General features: G+C 43.6%; 1 protein-coding gene across 3 annotated transcripts; it reads right to left on the minus strand.

Annotated features, from left to right (window-relative positions):
* Positions 1–207: 207 nt before the first annotated feature.
* SLC39A13 (solute carrier family 39 member 13) lies at positions 208–19,822 on the minus strand. 3 transcript variants are annotated; one of them, XM_052695988.1, is made up of 11 exons: positions 19,708–19,815; positions 15,088–15,146; positions 13,425–13,724; positions 12,881–12,994; positions 11,209–11,330; positions 9,828–9,980; positions 5,320–5,409; positions 4,932–4,982; positions 4,589–4,721; positions 4,359–4,458; positions 208–2,963 (listed from the first exon to the last, which is right to left on the minus strand). In XM_052695988.1, exons 3-11 carry the CDS (start codon positions 13,690–13,692, stop codon positions 2,894–2,896), a joined length of 1,101 nt encoding a protein of 366 aa, XP_052551948.1. In that variant the 5' UTR covers positions 13,693–13,724; positions 15,088–15,146; positions 19,708–19,815; the 3' UTR covers positions 208–2,893. The 3 variants fall into 3 exon arrangements, with proteins under 3 accessions (XP_052551948.1, XP_052551949.1, XP_052551950.1); XM_052695989.1 differs by lacking the exon at positions 15,088–15,146 and adding an exon at positions 14,924–15,031 and having other exon boundaries at positions 19,708–19,781; XM_052695990.1 differs by lacking the exon at positions 15,088–15,146 and having other exon boundaries at positions 19,708–19,822.
* Positions 19,823–19,868: the final 46 nt, after the last annotated feature.

Below are 19,868 nucleotides of genomic sequence, written 5' to 3' on the forward strand. Positions count from 1 at the left end.
AAGAAATATGATCAGACCACTGCACTCCTAACCCAAAGTGCCATGGCAGCAGTAACAGCAAACTGGGTTAGAAACTTTCCCTTCTGTTGAGAAGTTTAGAGGAGAAAACAGTCCAGACTTGTTTTTAGACTAACCCAGAGATACACTTCCAATACAAATGAAATTTGAATGTGTAATTTGAATTCCAACAAAAAAAAAACACAAACCCACATTGAAAACTATTTATTTCATCTCTATTGTCTCCATGCAGAGCAGACCAATACAGATGAAGGGGGAAAATGCATAAGAGCAGCTGAAAAAATAGAGCTTAGAAAATACTAGTCTCTCTGCATTTCCAAAAGTGACAAATGTGATGGAGTGATGCTCCATTTCCTCCCAAGGCTCTGCATCCTTAGCCCCAGGGCTGACATTGCACATAGAGGAAAACTAACCAGCCCCTCCCATAAGCCCTCTGCTACCTCCTACAGGGTGTCTTCCCAAGAACTACAGACTCTCAGGCCTCTGGTATCAGCCAAGGAAAACAACTCAGAAATTCTTTTTTCAGCATCAACCGCTTGACATTCCTGAATGCTGAGCATGAATTCCTGACTGTGGTTTAGTCTTGGCAAGACTCAGTTCTGATGCAATAACGCCAACTCACAGGCTCTCACCTGGCAACCCTTCAACTTAAATTAAATGCCATTCTAATTTTAAGAAAGACATCTTGGGAAAAAGCAGTCACATCTTCCTCTGCAAACTCTTCCTCTAGAGCCCTACTACTATAGGGTCCAGTTAGCTTCAGACCCCAGAGAGAGCAGGGGAAACTACAGAATGAAGGGATTAGTATAGTCCCCCAGTTCCTGCAGAATAATCAGATTAATCCTTATCCCTGGAAAAGTGGATGCTACATTCAGACTTTAAACAACTGAATGACAGAGGGATAAGCTGGCAAAGAATAGCAACTTTTAAAGAAAATAATAATAATAATAATAATAATAATTGCACTAAGCTTCCCTCTTTGTGAAACTAGTTATTTTGTGAGCCTAGAGTAAGGAAAATTTTAGATAGCAGTTCCCGGGCAGAGAGAGCTGCAAGCATAAGCTCTCCAGCTTTCTCTGAAAAGTAGGACAGGAGCTGTCATAAGAAAATAAGAGTGTCTACAGTTCAGGAATCTCTCAGGGAAGTAAATATCTCTGCTGTGGGCAGCATACCTGTCTCACTGCTCTGACCCAAATGACCCCTTCAAGGGATGAGCCCTCTCAATAAGGCTTTGTGCAGACAAAGTCTTTGAGTCATATTGATTTACAAAAGCTATTTAAAAACAGAACTGAATCGGTGCAAATTGTGGCACCTGTTTTGTGTCCAATGATTCTGCTAGTTCAATCAGACCAGTTTCTAAACAGATTTATGCAAAGAGAAGACAAACTCTGCAGAAGGCAACTGTGCACACCTCTGTGGTACTAACGCATCCCTGGGGAATGAGGGCCTGCTCAGCCCTGCAAGCTTTGCCAAGACAGGCAAAGCACTAGAAATATAATTAATTTTTGTTGGTCTAAAACTGCCAAAAAATTTAATCCCAAGCATTGTACAACAGAAAAACTTTAAAGCACGCTTATTGCATTTTCTCTCCTTACTTACCACACAGCTTTTCCAGACCCAGATTCTTTCCACCAGCAGTTTCACCCTTTCCATTTCACCCTCTCTCCAGTATTCCCTGCTGCTGAGCCAGCAGTATTATTTCTTATGTGTTCATCTCCAGCAGACTAACTCCACCATGAGGCATGAAGCCCACAAATCAACCATTTGGTTATAACACACCCTTAAATAACAAAGACCACCCAAGATGAACAAAGGAAAAATTAACCTGGAATATATGCTGTATATAACCAGGCTGTACTGTGTTCAGTCACTGTCCAAACTGCCCAGACAGACCTTAGTCATGGCAGTCCCAGACTGCAGTAGCATGCCAGATAACATGCTAACCATTCCATCTAAGGAAGACTCTGAGACCGATGTGGGGCAAATGGTTGGGTGAATTGGGTCTTGAGAGCAGGCTCAGAGCCACGTTCAGATAGTGGTTATGAGGAGAGAGAAGCCAGTAGCAGAAGCTATATGGCATTCTTTTCAGATGTAGGTAAGCTTATAGTTTGGCAATAGAACATTTATGACCATTTTTCAGGAAAAAAAAAAAAAAAAAGCAGGCTGTGCTGACTTTTGGAGTGGTAAAGGCTGAGGCAAGTTATCTCCAAACTGAGCCATTTAACTGTAGTAACCTATTCTGAAATGCCTCAAGTTCTTGGCTTGTTTTCAACATCAGTACAAAACAGACAAAAGTGGACTGCCTAAGCTAATACTACCTTTAGAAAAAAGTGATGTCAATGAAAAGCCAGAGAAGTTGACAAGGAGCCTTTCCTCTCTATCTACAAAGCAGGTTTTCTTAGCACTGTAACTCCTCATGGGTAAGGAGTTACCCAAGGCTAAAGCTGTTGGGTTACTGTTGCTTTGCCATCCCTGTTCTGTCTCCAGCCCTTAGAGTGGTAGAATAAGTTCTTCTTCATCAGCTGCAAGAACCACCTTTGTTGTTTTCACAGAAGACCTTGGGAGGTGCGGTTCCATCAGAATGAACCAAATGAAACATCATCCATTCTCAGTGAAGCATCTGTTCAGTTCATTCTTCGCACTGTTTGCTCCATTAAAAATATAATGAAGCCCCAGTGTGTGGGATTTTAGCAGAACAGGGATGGGAGAGACAGGTCTTACACACCCAGACCTCCTCTCTCACCTGCTTCTCACACTAGCAGCCAGATCTGCACACACACATAGGAAGTAACACTAGTGTTCCTTATTGCTTTGTAACATCTCAGAGTCTCTGTGGTAGCTCTGGGAGGCATCATGAGGTCTGTGAAGAAGTCAGTCAGTTGTGAGCAAGTAGCACCATGACTGTAATGCCTGTACACAGGAGCAGAACTTGCTGCAGGGAGTTCCTGGGGAAAGAAACAGCAAAATTAGGAGACAGCATAGACCAACTAGTTTCAATAGGCAGCAGTCTATTGGCTCATGACTGATTTGTTCTGTGCCTTCCAAATCTATCTTAAAAAGAACATGGCAGTTGCATGACACCATTAACACAGCTGAGAAGACTCCTTCCCAGCACCCCAAACTAAGATGCTGTTTGTAATCTGGCACACAAATGATCTCTCAGCTGCAAGGTTCAACTTTAGGTTTCAAAATCAATTTAAGCTGATTCAGTCACTCAGCTACTCAAGTGCAGACTCCTGCGCTTTTTCTCACAAGAGAACCAGCACTTGTGCAGCAAGGATTAGGGACCTCATTCAACTTAACAAATGGTCACAATTTAAAAGGAAAAGCTGATGAATTTTACCCCTCCTTAACCAAGCATAAATTTAAGGTGGTGCTAAAAGTGATTATGTACCTACTACCTCTCCATAGTCTGCAAACATCTGTACCAGCACAGGAGGTTACCAACCCAAAAGAAAGCTTCCAGCTGGCAATTACCAAAGCTTCCTGCCTCCTCAGATGCAACCACAGCGCTGTTTTGGAGCACTTCCTGATTGGTTTCAGTGAAAATGAACTAGATTAGTGAAGGTCTCTTAGACAAACTACTGGAGTTAACCTGTCATTACAGCTAAAATATATGGGAGCATTCAGGGAGTGCTCCGCCAGGAGATCCAAGAGGAGATTTACTGTGGTACAGCTGCCACAGCCTCATTCAGGCTCCAAGAAACTAGAATAACACAAATGAAGAAAGGCTGCATATACTAGAATTATATACTGAGTTATACATAATAACGTAGATAAGGAAACTTATCATTTAGTCACACAGCAACACAGTGACATCTAATCAGAATTAATAAAGTAAGAGACTAAGAAACAGATAATAGGAAGCATCATTTCATGCAGTGCAGTGAAATTACAGAAGACTGCAGAAAGCCCAGAGTAATACACAGGGTCTAAAAGAGATGTAAGAAGCATGTGAAGGATAGGTTGGATAGGTTCACGTGAGGTCATCAGACACAAAAACCTACATGGGGCCCTGGTTCTTACAGCTCCTAAGCCACCAGATGCCAAGAGAAGACAGACAGAAAAGGGTCACCTTACTGGACATATTCCTCAGCACCCTGCTTTAGCTGGTTGGGCTACTTACTACACTAGTACAACCTTTGGGACTGACCCATTGGAAGGTTTTCATGTTTTGTAGAGTCTTCATAGTTCCATAAGTTCAACAGCTAGAACAGTGCCTTTGTCAATGGGATTTGGGAAGCTGGCATTCATGTGCTCCCAGAACAGGCATGGGGACCATCAGAATGCTGCTCCATAGCAGTCAGAAGTGCTGCAGTACAACAGGAAGAAGCACTTACCATGGGTTCTTTTCCTCCAGAAGATCAGGCACAACATTTACCAAGGCAATATACAGAAATCCTCCAGAAGTGAAAGGGAGGATCCAGGCTACAGTTTCCCCTGCACGAGTACAGAAAGCTATCACTATTATGGAGACAAAGCCATACGAGAGAACAGATAAAGGAATGAAAACATATTCAAGGAGATCATTGACCCCCCATATTCCTAGAGAAGTCTTGGGGAGCCTTACCTGCTCCTTTTGGTGACTGTGCACATATTGCAAAGCAGGCTCCTACAATTCCCCCCAGAGCTGTAGAAAGCTGCATCTTCGCTGCACTCCAGCGGTCAAACCCAGCCCGCAGCAGGATTGCAAAGTCCCCAACCTACATAAATCAAGAGTCAACAGTAAACAAACATTCTCAGTCAGAGGATATCCTTAACAAAACAAGTACTTGTAGACTGTTTTTAACTTTCTGCACTTCATGTTTCCCAGAGGAGAAGGAACAAGGAAACGCAGATTCAGCTCTCCTCACCTAGGCAATAAAACACCCTTTTAATGCCCTCCCCAATGGCAAGACACAAAGCCCTCTCACCTCATGTGGTATTTCATGCAGGAGAATGGCCATCGTGGTTAGGAACCCAACCTACAGCAGAGGAGAAAAGGTGTTTTGGAAACAGTCCCTCAGATTTCTTCTAGCAAGCGCACATATTCTTTATCCAGGATTCTTATTTACAAGGGCAGATGAGCTAACCCCTCCCCAGACATCTGGGTGAAGAACAAACATGGTTTGGAGGAGCTCTGCAACAAAGGGTCAGATTTGTCCTTTTTTCTCAGAAACTTTCAGAAAATAGAAAATAATTCTTCAAATCTTTGTTGTTGGTTTTTTTGTTTTTTTTTTTTTTTTTTTTTTTTTTTTTTTAAATACGAACTTGAGAACAAGCATCTCCATTTCAGTATAAAGCTGGTGACAGAAACCTTACCTTTCTGCTAACCAGGAAGCTGGCTGCTACTGCCAGGCCATGCGTAAAGTTATCAATAGTGTTGGCCAGCAAATTGAGGTACCCGCTGATCTGCAAAGAGAAGGAAGAGCTGCTGATAAAGAGATATAAGACAAAACGAAGCACCAGACAAGGCACAGGTTACAAAGTCACGTTCAGATGGCAACAATAAGGACACAGCAGTTCTGGCGACAAACTACATCAGTGCTCAAGTAGAAATTAAATACTTAAGAAAAACTCACTTTTGGGGCAGGCAAGTATTGTCTGAGATTAGGAAAGTCATCTTACTGGAGGAGTAATGGAGACAGAATGCAAATGACAAAGGTGCTCCCAACACAGACGCAAAATGAAAAAGGAAAAACAATGAAGTCAAAATATCCAATTCAAAATGAGCCAAATTTTAAACACTTCACTTTCTTACACAGGTGACTGGCTATAAATGTGACCTGACTTATCTTCTAGTCATGTATTTTAATACCTGGCTGTTAAATATCTCCTTCAAAAGTTGGCAACAATGCAACAGAACAAATGCTGCTGAAATTGCTTTTTAAAAATAAATAAATCTTGAAATGTTGTACTAAAAAAAGCTTCTGCATGTGGGTTTGCTTTCCCTTAACAAAGAAGAGAAGAAAGAAGAAAGTGATGACAGTCCCCCCTCAAAAACACCTGCTGGGAGGCTGGAGAGCATGTGTATCAGTGTACAAATGCAGATACACTTCAGAACATCAAAAGCCTATACCAGCTTCCTTTCTCAAAAGTCCATCTCTATGTTAGATTTCGCCATCATGTTAAGCATGTTCATCTTCAGAAAGATTATATACCTGATGTAAAGTGATACAAGGGTACCACCCAAGATGATCTGCTCACAGGCTTTTGTGCTTCCTCCCCACCTTCTTTAACAATTAAAAAAACAGCGTGTAGGTCCTGAGACACTGCAGCTCACTGAAGTTTATTATCAATCCAGGCTCTCTGGATTGCAAGAACGAATCTGGCATACATTAGCTGCAGATACAGGGCAGCAGCCAATGAGTACCAAGGAAAGACCCTCTAGCTCTTACTTTACCACAAGGTGCCAAAGTTTAGCTGGAGACACACACATGCCAATGGGTTTCAGAGGCCCTTTTCAGTCTCCTGCTCTTCCCTGCTTCTATCACCTCTCCTTGGGGAATCTTCCTGCCATCTGTATGACACAGCTCAGGAAGAAGTTTCTGTGAAGTATCTCTTTCAAAAGCATCACCTGTCTGCAGAGTACTTTCCACTACACAATCTCTGAACATCTTCAAAGGCTTTACACTTTTCAAAGTGCATACGAACGTGAAATATGAAAATAAGGAATTAAGCAAAGCCTGCCTAAGGATCAATGTTTAAGTCAAGATTTAAGTAACATCTCCAAAATGGATGCAGAGGTTCCCTGTATGTATTTCTAACTACAGAAAACACAAAGTAATAACGTGTGCAGACAGATTCACAAACACAGCAGTTTTTCTTATCATTCCTTATTTTCAGTTAAATATGACTGCCTACAATTTCTTCTTCCCACGTTGGGATTTTATGTGATTGCATTTTCCCCATGGGCTAGTAATAATTATTCACAGACGTTTTACACAAAAATGATTTCCCATACCACTGTAAAGGCAAAAAATAGACTTCATGATTAAAACATTACGACTTCTGCTTGTCAGCAGCTTGGGCAAAAGCTGTCACTGAAAGAAGCAAAGCCTTGGAGTGTTCAGAAATAAATTGGGTTGATTTGACAGTTATGAGCCTCTGACATTTGCATTCTGCGAATATCTAATAGGATGCTCTCATCGTTCATAAAGAGCACAGCAAGATGAAGCGTTTATGTTCATGAGTCAGAATTAATGTCACTGTGCAATAAAACATACTTCTACAAATCTGCAAGGATCTCTGCTACAGGAAAAATGAATGATAAGCAAGGAAAATGTACTCTACAGTGTTTTCACTTTTTGAATGAATAAAGGCTGTGATGTAGAATAGAAGCAATCTATGTTTGAGAGCAAATGATGCCAGGTATATTAGAACCTTTACTCTCTTGCTGCTGCTGTAACAACTTGTCCTAGCTTGAATACTGCAGGTGGGAAGCATTATTTGCACTCAAAGAGGATCACCAATTGCAGCTTACTAATTACTGGAGCATTGAAGGGCGCTTTTTCTTCAAATTGTATCTTTTTGTTTTTTGAAAATAAGCATTACTGAATGCATAGTAGAACCAAAGAAAGATTTCCTGTGGATTTTTTTCTTTGAGGACACATACCTTGCTTCCAGCAAGGCTTTATCTGTATGTTCCTTTTCACCCAGCATAGCCCATGACAGCCACCTCCCACCAGACAGTGGCAATGAGACTCACCTGCTGATTTGCCAGCCAGGCAGCTCTGCCAAGCAGCATGCAACACCTAATTTCTACCAGAGTTTTCAACAGCACATTAGTGTGCATTCCTCCTCTAGCTGATTTTTATGGAACTATGCTGATTTTTATGGAACTCAAAATCTGATTACCCTTGAGACAATCACCCCTCTTGAACTTGGGTAAGCTTAATTACAGATTCAGAAGTTACTGAAAAATGAAAGGCAGAACAGATGGACAGACAGATGGAATAGCTGCTAACATCGTTTCCTAACAAAATAAGGTAACAAAGCAGGAGTACCTTGGTAGTTTTAGTTATCTCTCCCCTACCAGAAAGGTTATTAAAATATTAAGATTATGTGTGCAGAAGGTAGAAAGTTAAAACTACCCCTTAACTCATTATCTTCTATTTCATGTGTATTCAGAATAGTCTGCAAGACTGAAAACAGACATACTAGGATTTCAAAGTTAGAAAGCCTCTCTACAATCATCTAGACATACATAACACAACTGAGAGAGCCTCCTTTCATTTCTGCATAAAGCCCAGTTTCTTAAGCTATAGCATGTTTTGTAGAAAACATTTTAAATCACAGCTTAAAAACCCAGAGGCGACATAGATTCTATGACTAGGTAGAACTCGTGCACTGTCAAGTTACTCTCTGTTACAGAATTGCCTTCAATTTCTAATCTGTTCCTATTCAGTACAACTTTAGCTCTTCAGTCATGTCTCTACCACAGCTATTGGTACAGTTCAAGTCAGCCCTGATTTATCGCATCTGTAAAACTAAAGGCTAAAACACTTTCTTCCACATTTTGCAAACCAGAAGCGATTACTTCAGGTACTTCCTGATCACACTGCAATTTTTTGGTACCATTTTGGATATAATGAATAATGCTACAGAAAAATTCAGGTATGCTGCTATGTAGAAAGTCAAGTCTACAGCTACATGGGCAGAAACACTTGCTTTTTGTCTTACGTACTATTTCCTACTCACCCACTCATCCTCCTGACTTTATCATAATGGAAGGAATGCATTCAAACAACTTCCTATCATTATTCCTGTACTTTTTTCCATGGCATTGACTTCCTGGAAACTGTCCCTGTCTTGCAAGCATGATCTGCATTCTTTCTTACCCTATGGCTTAATATCTGCCTGTATTAAGACAAATTAAAAATTTAGCTCAAGTTTCTCAGTTTTGCCATATGAATTAGCATTAATCACATCATCATTTCTTTCATTAGGAAAAGGCCCTGAACATTTGTGTCCCTCATCAGCATTTCATTTCTACTTGAAATCAGTGATGGACTCAAAGCCCATAGCTCCAGGTATACAGCTTTCTAAAGTCATGCCACAGTGTTTCATCATACTGATTTCTGCACTGCTATCACCTCCAGTAACACCAGTGCAGCACCTTACAGATTGTGCAGTGTTGTGTACCAATTGCATGAACGTGATAGGTACTGAAACACCCAGTGATCACAGCACATCTTTCATATAGTGTTAAAAGAAAAACAAAGTTATAGCAAAACTGACTTAAAGTACGAAAACCAAGAAGAGCTTCTGACTGACCACACATCCAGTTTGGGGCTAGACTGTGCAACCACACCTTCTGTTCATAGTCATCTTCCTACAAACTTTCATATTCTTAAGAGCTTTCAAACTCAAAATACAGGTCTTCTCTCAGCCAAACTTGTCTTTTACTCTCATTTGTACTATTCAGTCAGAGTTTTCCACAGTGAAAAGAAAGTAACAAAATTGAAAGCAAAGCCAGCCTAAAGACTAGTCTCTGCCCAATGACACGGTCCTCCTTTTCCATTCTTCATATCTTATCCTATGAACTTGTTGATCTACCTTACCCCAGCACTACAAGTTAACATGGAAAGCTGATTTAAGAAGCTAAATTAGGAGAGAAACCTACAGGGGAAAAACAAACAAACAAATCTTAACCTTTTTAATTCCCAGAATAGTAAGAGTCAGAGTCTTACTCACTGTAAGAGTCAGATGATATAGAGCAAAAAGGAATGATGGGAAATGCAGGTTTGGAGATAGAAGCAGAAAACAGGCTCACTCTTTTGGGAACAGATAGCTGCTAATCAGAAACAAACACTCTGTGCATCTCTTACCTTGATTCTGTTGTCCGTTCGACAAGACGGGAGAGAAGAGCCGTTACACAGAGTTGAATTTGTTTCTGCTCTTTGTGATTTGCCTGCCACCTTTGATAGAGGGTAGCCACTTCCATTGGGAATCTTTCCAGAAGGGGTCTTGTAATCACAGCCCTAAATCAGCAGAAAACAGCTTGTTACTGCTCTTTTGTCCCCAGCAAAGAGTGCAAATCTGTGTCAGAAATCCAACCCTTCAGCCTTAATGGTTTTGTCCTTTCAACACCAATCAGTAGGCCAGTTTAACCACGACAACAGCTAGAAACAAGACAGATTTCAGAGAGTCACATCTCTGGTGTCAAACAAGAGCAAGGACTTCCTTAAGGATCAGGAAAAGGAAAGCAGAGAGAGAGGGAATCAGTCATGCTTTGACATGAGTAAGGTTCCACTGGAGAGATGAGGGGCTCAATCTGTCAGTCCTGCTGGCAGCCGCTACCCATAAAAACTCAACTTCACTGGGGCAGGGGGCAGAGGAAAAAAGTTCTGTTTTTCCTAGTGTGCTAGGATAATTTAGTCCATAGAATTTTTCTATATATGGGACTGTCAGCTTCCAAATAAACTGTTCATCTTAGAATTCAGTCTCAAAAGTCGCAGTTTATTTCAGAATTCTTGTGTCCAGTCAAAGCATTACCTAATTGCTATTGTCCAGTGTCTGACCTGCACTTTTATCTCTCAAAAGGCATGGCACAGCAAGTACTGAACAGCTGCTGTTAGGAACTGTGAGATGGCTTAAGACTAGCCACTCTCCTCTATCTTGGCATTACCTCCTGGTCCCTCTTTGTTGGTGCTTCCCTTCTACTGCTGGGTGACTCATGTGTGAACCACCACATAGTATGACTTGGCCAACTATAAATCCCTACTACCATGTTAATTCCATGGAATAAATGCCTGGATCAGACCATACTCAGGTCTTCCAAAGAATGCTGGTCTTTGTCCTGACTGAGGATCCAGGAGGAGAGTGAGTCACAATTGCTCAGTGGAACACATCAGCAACACTGTCATCCCTCAAAGCTTATCTGAGTAAATGTCTTAACCACAGAACACTCCAGCTCCCAGTCTGTACAGGAGGGGAGCTCTCTTTCATATATACCACATCAAGAACAAAACCAGCCCAGAGCGAGAGATCTCAGCTAAAAACCACAAAACCAAAGCCCAGAGATTAAACAACTTCTAGTACTCAGTGTCAAAACAGCAGTAAGAAGATTCATTGACAAGCTACTTGCGGCTCCAAGATCATTTGCTGAGTCTATCAGATAGAGCAGATGAGGTGCTCAGTACAGTGCTTACATATCTGACTCATGATCCAAACAGAACAGCACACCTTCCCCTCTGGCTGCTCACTTACCGCACCAGGGCATCCCTCCTCTTCTTTCTCTAGGAAGATCTTCTCTAGTGCCAGGAAAGTCAAGAAACCAATGATCACCCAGAGACCCAGAAGCTTCTGCTGCTGAAAGCTCTGCCCTTCTCCTGAGGAATGAGAGAAAAATCTTCATGTTACTATCAAGAACAGCGTCTTCCCATACGGGGAAAAAACAACAAAACTACCTGTCCCTGCGAGAAGTAGGGACCAAGCATATCTCATAGCAAGTAACTTTATAATCTATTCATTCTTGATCTAAGAGATATCATCTCAGAACTCTCAGAGTGAGAGCCACCACCCCTTTTACTTCAGTAGTGCAATCCAGATCATTTCTTGATAACATTAGCAACTTCCCTGTCCCCCTGAGGCAAGAGAAGATTATATCAACAAAAAATCCTGCACCTCTGTCTACTGAAAAAGCAAGCCCTAACATGAAGTCTACCATTAGTAGAGCTATGGACTCACCTTCGCCTTTCTGCCACACCTGGGCAAGTTTTTATAGCTTTGGGCTTAATCTTTCTTTTCAAACACTGCCAAGTGTGTGAGATAATCAACCATTCAGCCTGGCTGCAGAAATTGAGATTGCATTGCAGTAGAAGAACAGAACAATTCTGCAGTGGGGCATATATGGGTCATGGAAACCGTCATGCTTCAGAACAATGTCAGATGCAAACAAGCTAGTGCAGGAAGACATTTGGGAGCCACTGTAGGAAGGGAGTAAAAAAGGACAGCAGGTTCTGCTAACAGTACCAGAGCCATGAACAGGAAGTGGACCAAAGAGCCAACAGATTTGTGGAGGATCTGAAGTCCCAAGAAATAGACATAACAAAGTTTGGAAAAACCAAAACATCTTTTCCCCTGCTTTTTCACTTTTAGCAGAGAATTTCTTGGTTCCTCAACTGACCGGACACAATAACACTTGCCTTCTTGTTACATGTTTGCCAAAGAAGAAAGATACAATCCCTGTAGGTTTTAAACAAGCCAGACTATCCAAGAAAAGAAAGAGATACATGGACACCACAAGTCCCATCCAAATCCCAACATTTCAGCTTGCTTATCAACACAGGTCTCCATCACCTGTACTTGTTTCCTTCCCCACCTTTCCAGACACCATCTTAATCAATGGCTCTACTGACAGTAAATTTTCCATGGCTTCTCCTGGAGCAAAAACTAGGAGGGCAATGCATTTGGGCTCAAACTGACTAAATACCAATGGAATGGCCTCAGTTCCAAGTAAAAGGCTCTAAGAGTAGCACTGTGATAAGGGTAGATTTATAGGCAAGGTGGCTCTGAAGGGCAAAATGTCTACCATCTGAGATGGTAAACACATTCATGTAGTTCATGTAATCCATTACAAGTTACTAAAAAACAAACAAACAAAAAAAACCAAAACAACAAAAAAGCCTATATCTAGCTCAGGAAGTTTCCAATCTTGAAATCTTTGGAGGATTGCACATACAAAGGGAACGTGTTACATCTTTTTATTCTTGTATACTCTTCTCTAGGCATTTGCTTTCACACATTATTCAAAGCAGAATACCAGACCTGTCTTTGGTCCAGGGCTGACCCAGCCTAGTTGGCCTTGTGTTTTCAAAACTCAAAAAATGTAGCAGTAAGCACAACATAGACAGCTTCTAGGAATATAAAGCTTTCATACCTGCTGTTGCACTGCATGTATAGGCCCAGGCTTCAGGAAGCAGGTGGAGAAACACATTCCCCAGTAGTCCACCAATTGCAAAGCTCAACAACTGCTTCAAACGACGTGATCCAGCTAAAAGAATAAACAAAACCCAATTATGACTCAGCTAGAAGTCAAAATATTTCCAGCTGAGCTTTTGCACAAAAAGACCTCAATTAGAAGCATCTGCAAGCCAAGCTTTCAAAACAGAGAGCATGAAAGAAATAGCTGGAGTGCAAGAAGCCCTTGTCCCACCTGGCTAGGACAGCTGTGTGTGGGAAGTTCTGGACTAGGCAGCTCCCTGGGGTGTACAACAAGTGATACTCTTTGTACAGCCTCCTTCCAGGACTTGCATTTGTGAGAGAACCCCCTATCAAATTGACAGGTATGGCCTAAAGTAAATGTAGTGCCTTTACTGGAGGACTGTATATCTGTGACACTGGCATGATCCAAGGTTCTGTTTGTCACAATCATAACCCAGGACCTATGGCTTCAGGAAGGCTAATGCAGGTAGCAGGCTGACCTTCCGACCGTAGAGCAGCTCCTGTCTCAAAGGGGATCACCAGCAAAGGGAAGATTCCGCTCAGCCCCACCATGAACGAGCCAATGAGGGAACAGATCCAGGCATCCAGCCGCTCACTGCTTAACAGGTTTCCCCAGGACTCTGCCTCTTTCTCACACAGAGGGCCAGAACTGGTGGCAGCATGATTCCTCGGAAGTTGCTGAGCTTCACAGGCCACGATCAGAATCAAGCAGAACGTCCCATTAAGCAGAAGCTTTCGTTTTGTCATCGCTAAGCGGTCTCAACCAGGCTGGCCAATCTCTGAAAAGAACAGATGAGAGCAGTTCTGAGAGCATGCAAGAGGCTCCTTCCCACCACCCAGGAGGAACAGCCAGGGACTCTGTCCCTCAACATCTTATATTCCCCTTCCCCCCCAAAAGAAACGCAAAATTCTGCCATCAACATATCAGTAACGAACATTGTTTATCATCAGGCATCTGAAACTGTGCACGAGACATCTTGTGAAGGAGTCTGCCTTCTACCATCTCTGTTGTAGTGCTTTGGACGGGGACTCCACAAAGCCTGGACCCCCAGGTCCCCATCTTTGCCCATCAATTTTCCAAGGTCTCAGAGAAAGATCTTCACCAGAGGTGCTAGAAGGATTAGTCTTCTCTCTGCCTTTTGGTACCAGTTTTCTCTCTGGTACTTTTTATCATGGAATTAGTACATTAGAATTACAAAAACCGAGAGACATGTGGTTGTGGGATTACTGTATAGAAAAGACAACCAAAAATGTGACAAAACAAGCATGTGACAAAATAGGCAACTAAAAGGTACAGGTTAAAAAGTAGAGGTTCATAAAGTTATGAGTGGTGAAAAGAGCAGGAATAGTGATAGATAATTAATGATTGTCTCTTCAAATGTAAGTCCTAACAGCCATCACACAATGACAATGTCAGCTACAAAATAAAAGCAGTTTTAACTCTTCACTAACAGGTAACTTGTGTGCAGGCACTTCTCAAAAAAAAAGAAAAGAAAATTTGAGGTGGATTTAACACAGGACAGGACACAAACAATAACAAAATAAATCTATTGACTGTATATGGTTAGATGGCTCACACTAGGCTCAGAAAAATCTCTGTCTGAAAGGAGCCAGAGGCTGAAAAGTATCAATTATATGTGCCCTATTTTTAATGTTTCCAAGAAGGATACTGGGTTAGATGGAGTCTTAATCAAAGTCTGCACAGCTGTTACTAAGCACTCTTCAGTCACAAGAAAATTTGAAAGAAAAAGGGCTGTTAGAAGAGGAAAATAAAGATAATTACTCATAAGCAAACAGGAAAGGAAAGCAAATGATACAAAGACTGAAGTACAAATGCCTCCTTCAGTCTTCAGAAGAAAAAGTGAAATGTGACAAGAGAAATTAGTTTGCAAACAGGAGAAAAGACTGGGTCAGAAAAGAACAGCATAACAACTGTTCACATGGCAGCTGTAGACTGAGAGGAAATAATGGCATTCACCTGAAAGCATTCAAGAAACCAGTCATGGTAATCTCTGAAGCATCTTTGAAAATTTACAGGAATATGCAAAGGCCACAGAAGGCTGGAGAAGCATCATGCCTCATCTACCTTTATAAGAAGAAGAAATAAAGAGAGATGGAGGAGAGACTTAAGAAGTTACAGACCAGTAACTTCAGTCCTCTGAAAGATCCTTGATCAAGTTAAGTGATCAGTTTGTAGTTACCTGCAAGATAAGAAAGGAATAAAGATAGCAAGGCATTAAATAACAGCCAAACAGAAAGGGGTCTGAAATAATCAAGACAAAAATCAAGATGTCAAAAACAAATCTCAGGGCTCACACCACCGCAGAGCTGCCCCTCATCCCACATCCCCTCAGTCAGTATCCCCTGCCCATGTTCACACCTGACACCATAAGTGAGCGGGTTCAAAACAAATGAATATATATATATAAAATATATAATACATATAATATTATATATTATATAAATATAATATATATTATATATATATATTTTATATTATATATATATTATATATATATATATTTATTTTTTTTTTAAACCCAAGAGGTTTGTCCAGTTTTGGTCCCTGAACTAGATCACTGCTGGAGGAAGGCCCAGCTGCAGCGAGCAATGGAAATGAACATTAAAGGGACAGGGTCCTGCAGCTCTGTGAAGGAGGATACTGACCTACCTATTACATACTGCTAAACCAATCTCAGCAAAGATGAGTACAAAATGGTAGACAAATAAATCAAATGGGCATGACAAGAGATTAACTCCAACACGCCAAAGAAAAAATAAAATAAGAGGCATACATGGATTACACTGATTCAGAAATTAATTCCGAGCCAGCAAGATAAGCCTGCTACAAAGCAGGCAAATGACATCCTGGAACACATTAATAGCTATGTTGTTTGTGTGACACAGAGGCAGTGATTTTATTTTTCTCCCGACAAGGGACACGTTAGCCAAAAGACTGCACCTACCCACATACTGTGCTTCATAAAGCAGATGTAAAAAAAATCAGAGACATTCCGAAGGATAGAAACAAAAACTGGAGTTTAGAAAGCATGATCTGGACAAGAAGACCAAAGAAGCCAGGCACGTTTAGTCTTGAAAAGATAACACTGGAAGGAACAGAGCAGTCTGCTTATATCAAAAGTCACAAGGAAAGAGGAAAGTGCTCAGCTCTTCCACATGGTGGAACTGTGTGGCTTGGACATGAAGAAACAAATTTAAATAGTGCCAAAATTGTGATATACTGAAACAGGTTATGCAGAATCTCTTATACTGGACTTTTTTTCCTTTTTTTTTTTTTGGGGGGGGGGGGGAAGGGGGAAAGGAGTAAGCACTCGATTCAGATTCTTTTATTGCACAGACCAGATCTGATCTTGAAGTCCGTTCCTCCCACCTCTACACCTAAGATCCTTCTTCTACTGGCAGGTCCCTACCAAAGGCTGAAGATCTTCAGGTCCAAGTCTTTTAGAATTGAGAATGGTGAATGACAGAAGCAAGGGGCATTTTCATCTCACAGCTCCCCATGTACCAACTCATGTCCACCAGTGCAGTGAGCCAGGACTGGGCTGATGGTGGCACTGAGAGTAACGATGCCAGAGATGCTGCCCTCTGCCCAGCTCTGCTGTGCAAACCCCTTGTCATTGGAACATACAGGTATATTCCATCCCAGGGGATGCTGCCAGCTCCTTCAGTTTCTCTCCCCAAGATTCAGGTCCCCTGCACAGCTACGCACTCAAACCCTTAAAGCTACACTAAAACAAAGTACTGAATCCCCCCAGTTTCCCTTTGGAAAACAAAAGAACAAGATAAGATGCGCTGCAAACATCAGCCATCCCATAACCAAAGTCTTTTTCCTGTCCCAAACATCACACAGACCAAAGCCACCCAGTCAGAGGCATCTGCCCAGGGAGTTGCAGGGATTCAACAGGCAGATCACACCAGGCTCAGCCTTCTCTTCACTTACCAGCTACCTGCTTAATAACCTGCATTTAGATAATCTCCTGCTTTAAAAATGACAGGCATCCCTTTCAACCCCAGACTGTGTTCATGACAGGATTAGACCTTGAAAATGACTGAGAACAGCTCCCCTGCAAGGAGAAAGCCAATGCAACACGTCAGGACTTGTACTACCACCATACGTATGTGAAGATGCAAAGAATACACACAGCACAACTGCTCTGCAGCTCAGCAATGACAGAAAGCACCACAAACCAGCCTCTTCTGTGATATGGCTGCCAAAAAGTTAGCAGCTTTTTGAAATCAATCTGGAAAAGAAAAAACAACTGATGTAACAGGTCCACTTCTTCCATTTAGTCCTTCCTGCTCAGAGCCCATATCTGCCCCAAGGAACACTTGGGAGGGTCTCTGAGACGGATAGATCTCAGCTTGAGGCAACAACATATGACAAATGGCACATCCAGGCCTCTGAAAACAAGCTGCAAATACGGGTTCATCTTTTTCATAAAGGACATAGAGGATCTCCAGAGAGAGATGATGGTGGACAACCACAGGTCATAAGTGACTGAAAACCAACTGCCCTGTCTCATCTTTCTGTCAGCTGACCTCCTGTGACCCACAGGTCTTTTTCCCCTTGTTATTCACAACAGGGAAAAACAGTACATTTCTCCACACCTGCACCAGCTGACCAGCATCACCCTGTGGCTCAGCACCACCTCATATCTCAGGCAATAAATTCCTGTTCACAAAGCATCTATGAGAACAGCGCATCGCCCTGCACTGATCTTTGCACTTGGCTAATTATTCAGAGCACATTTCCAGCATTCGTTTCTTCCTGACACATCATAACTGCCTGCCCTACAAAAGGCAGGTTTTACCCCTTAACCCCTTTGCTTTTCAGCCTCATTGCTGCACACTCCTCAGGAGACATTAAGTTTACTTATTGTTTCTAAAGTCTCTGAATTCAAACTGTCTGTTCTTGAGATGTATTTAAGGGGAAGGAAGGGAGCAATCAAGACGCAGTTCTAAGACAAAAAAAGCTTAAGGAGAAAATAATACCCTGCCACTATAGCTGCAGAAGATGGACAAGGTCTTTACCTACCCCTAATTTAAGGCATCAGCATCTGTTTCAGGAACCCAGCTAGGGAAGCCTAGAGAAATTTCTAGAGAAAGCAGTTTTGGGTTCTCAGAGATCAGCAGCCACTATGAGGCAGAGAGATAAACCAACATAATATTAGATGTGCTTTTTCTCATGGAGGGTAAATGGGTCATTAAAAAAAGATGCGTAAGACAAGAACAGGTAACATTTGCTCATCAGTTTTGCCAGAGCCCCATCAGGATCCCCTCTCCCACCCATGCTGAGATCAGAACCTGTTCACCACTACCAGCAACAGCACCTTGTGTCCTGAGCCGGTCTGCGAGCTGACCGTGCACTCTGACCATGATTCAGAGCTGCAGTACCAGTGAGGTCCTCCCTTCTCTGGAAGAACAAATTCACAGGAATCTGCTGTTTATACACACCTGAGTGGGTGGAAGGGAGACCAAACAGCAAGCAAAGAGTCCAGCTGCCACAACCTCTCATGGACACTGCCTTTTCGGACCACACAGATGCAGTTCTGTCTCAGCACAACTGCTCACTGCGACACAATGACATTTCAGATGTCGGCAGGAGAAAAAGCTCTTTATAACAACTCTTATAAATAACTGTTCTCCCTGGAAGCCGGTTGGCTAGTCTTAGAGTTGCAAAAGAGTATTGCACGGAAAAAAAAAAAAAAAAAAGTTATTTTCCAGGGAGGGAGCATAACTTTTTGCCAAAAAAAAAAAAAAAAAACCAACAACCAAGCCAACCAACAAAAATCTCCACACAGCACCTCCCTGCATCAGTCCCGTGGAGAACTCTGAACTGCTGGAAGCCCTGACCCTGCTGTCCAGAGCACTCCCTTCCCTCCCAGTCACTGGCAGCCCACAGCGAGCCCTGCTCTGACAGGCTTGTGCCCCTCCAAAAGGGTACAGAGACTTACTTCTGCAAATCAGAGACACATCAGAGCACGTGCAGCTAAAATCTGGAGGTGCACAGGCCTCGAAACGATGGCGTACCGCAGCACGGGATGTGACACCTAGCAAACACGTCGTCCGTATTAAATCACGATTGAACGCTCCTTCTCCACCTTACCGCTACCGGCCCGTAAGGAGGCGCAGGCGGAGGCGCGGCCCCGCTCACCGCTCAGGTTGGGACAGGGGCTCTGCCCCCCGCCCGCTCCCCGCCGGGCGGTGAGCCGGCCCCACTCTCGCCGTCGTTCCCATCTACATCGCGCCGGCTCCCGGGGGGGCGGGCTCTGTTTTTCCATCAGAGGAATGCTGACAAACGCAGAACGAGACAGAGCTGCGGGGGGGCAGCCAGCCGTCTCCGGGTACTCATCGGCCGGGCCCCTCGGGCTCCCCAGGGCCGCGCAAAGCCCCCGGCCGCCCCGAGCGGCGCTCCCCGCGGAGCCGAGCGCGCCGCAGCGCAGACTCGCGACCGGAGTTCCTTCCCAAACTTTGTCCGCCTCATCCCGCCGGCGGCTGGACTCCCGGCTCAGGGCACCGCGGCGGTCACACACGTGACAAAGCCGAGTCGAACCGGAGCGATACCGGGACCGGACCGGAGCTGACGGCGGCGCGGAACCCGGGCCCGGCCGGGCGCTACCCGTGCCCAGCGGTCGGGCCCCGCCGGTACCAAACACGGCGCCGCCGCCCCCGCTCATCCCATCCCACCGCCGCCCGTAACTACACTCCCCCTCCCGCCGTCCACCCCGCGCCCGCGGTTACCGAGCGCCGCCGTGCCCCGTGCGGACGCTGCCATCCAGCCGCCGCTCGGCGCGGGCCTGCCCCGCCCGGCGGCCCCTCGGCCCCGCCTCCCCCGGCCGGCCACGTCGGTCCCGGCCTCCTCGGCACCAGCGCCGCCGCCCCGGCGGGGACACGCCGCGCGC

This window comes from Tympanuchus pallidicinctus, unplaced genomic scaffold (genome assembly GCF_026119805.1).
Source record: "Tympanuchus pallidicinctus isolate F22 unplaced genomic scaffold, pur_lepc_1.0 scaffold3, whole genome shotgun sequence".
Classification (NCBI taxonomy): domain Eukaryota; kingdom Metazoa; phylum Chordata; class Aves; order Galliformes; family Phasianidae; genus Tympanuchus; species Tympanuchus pallidicinctus.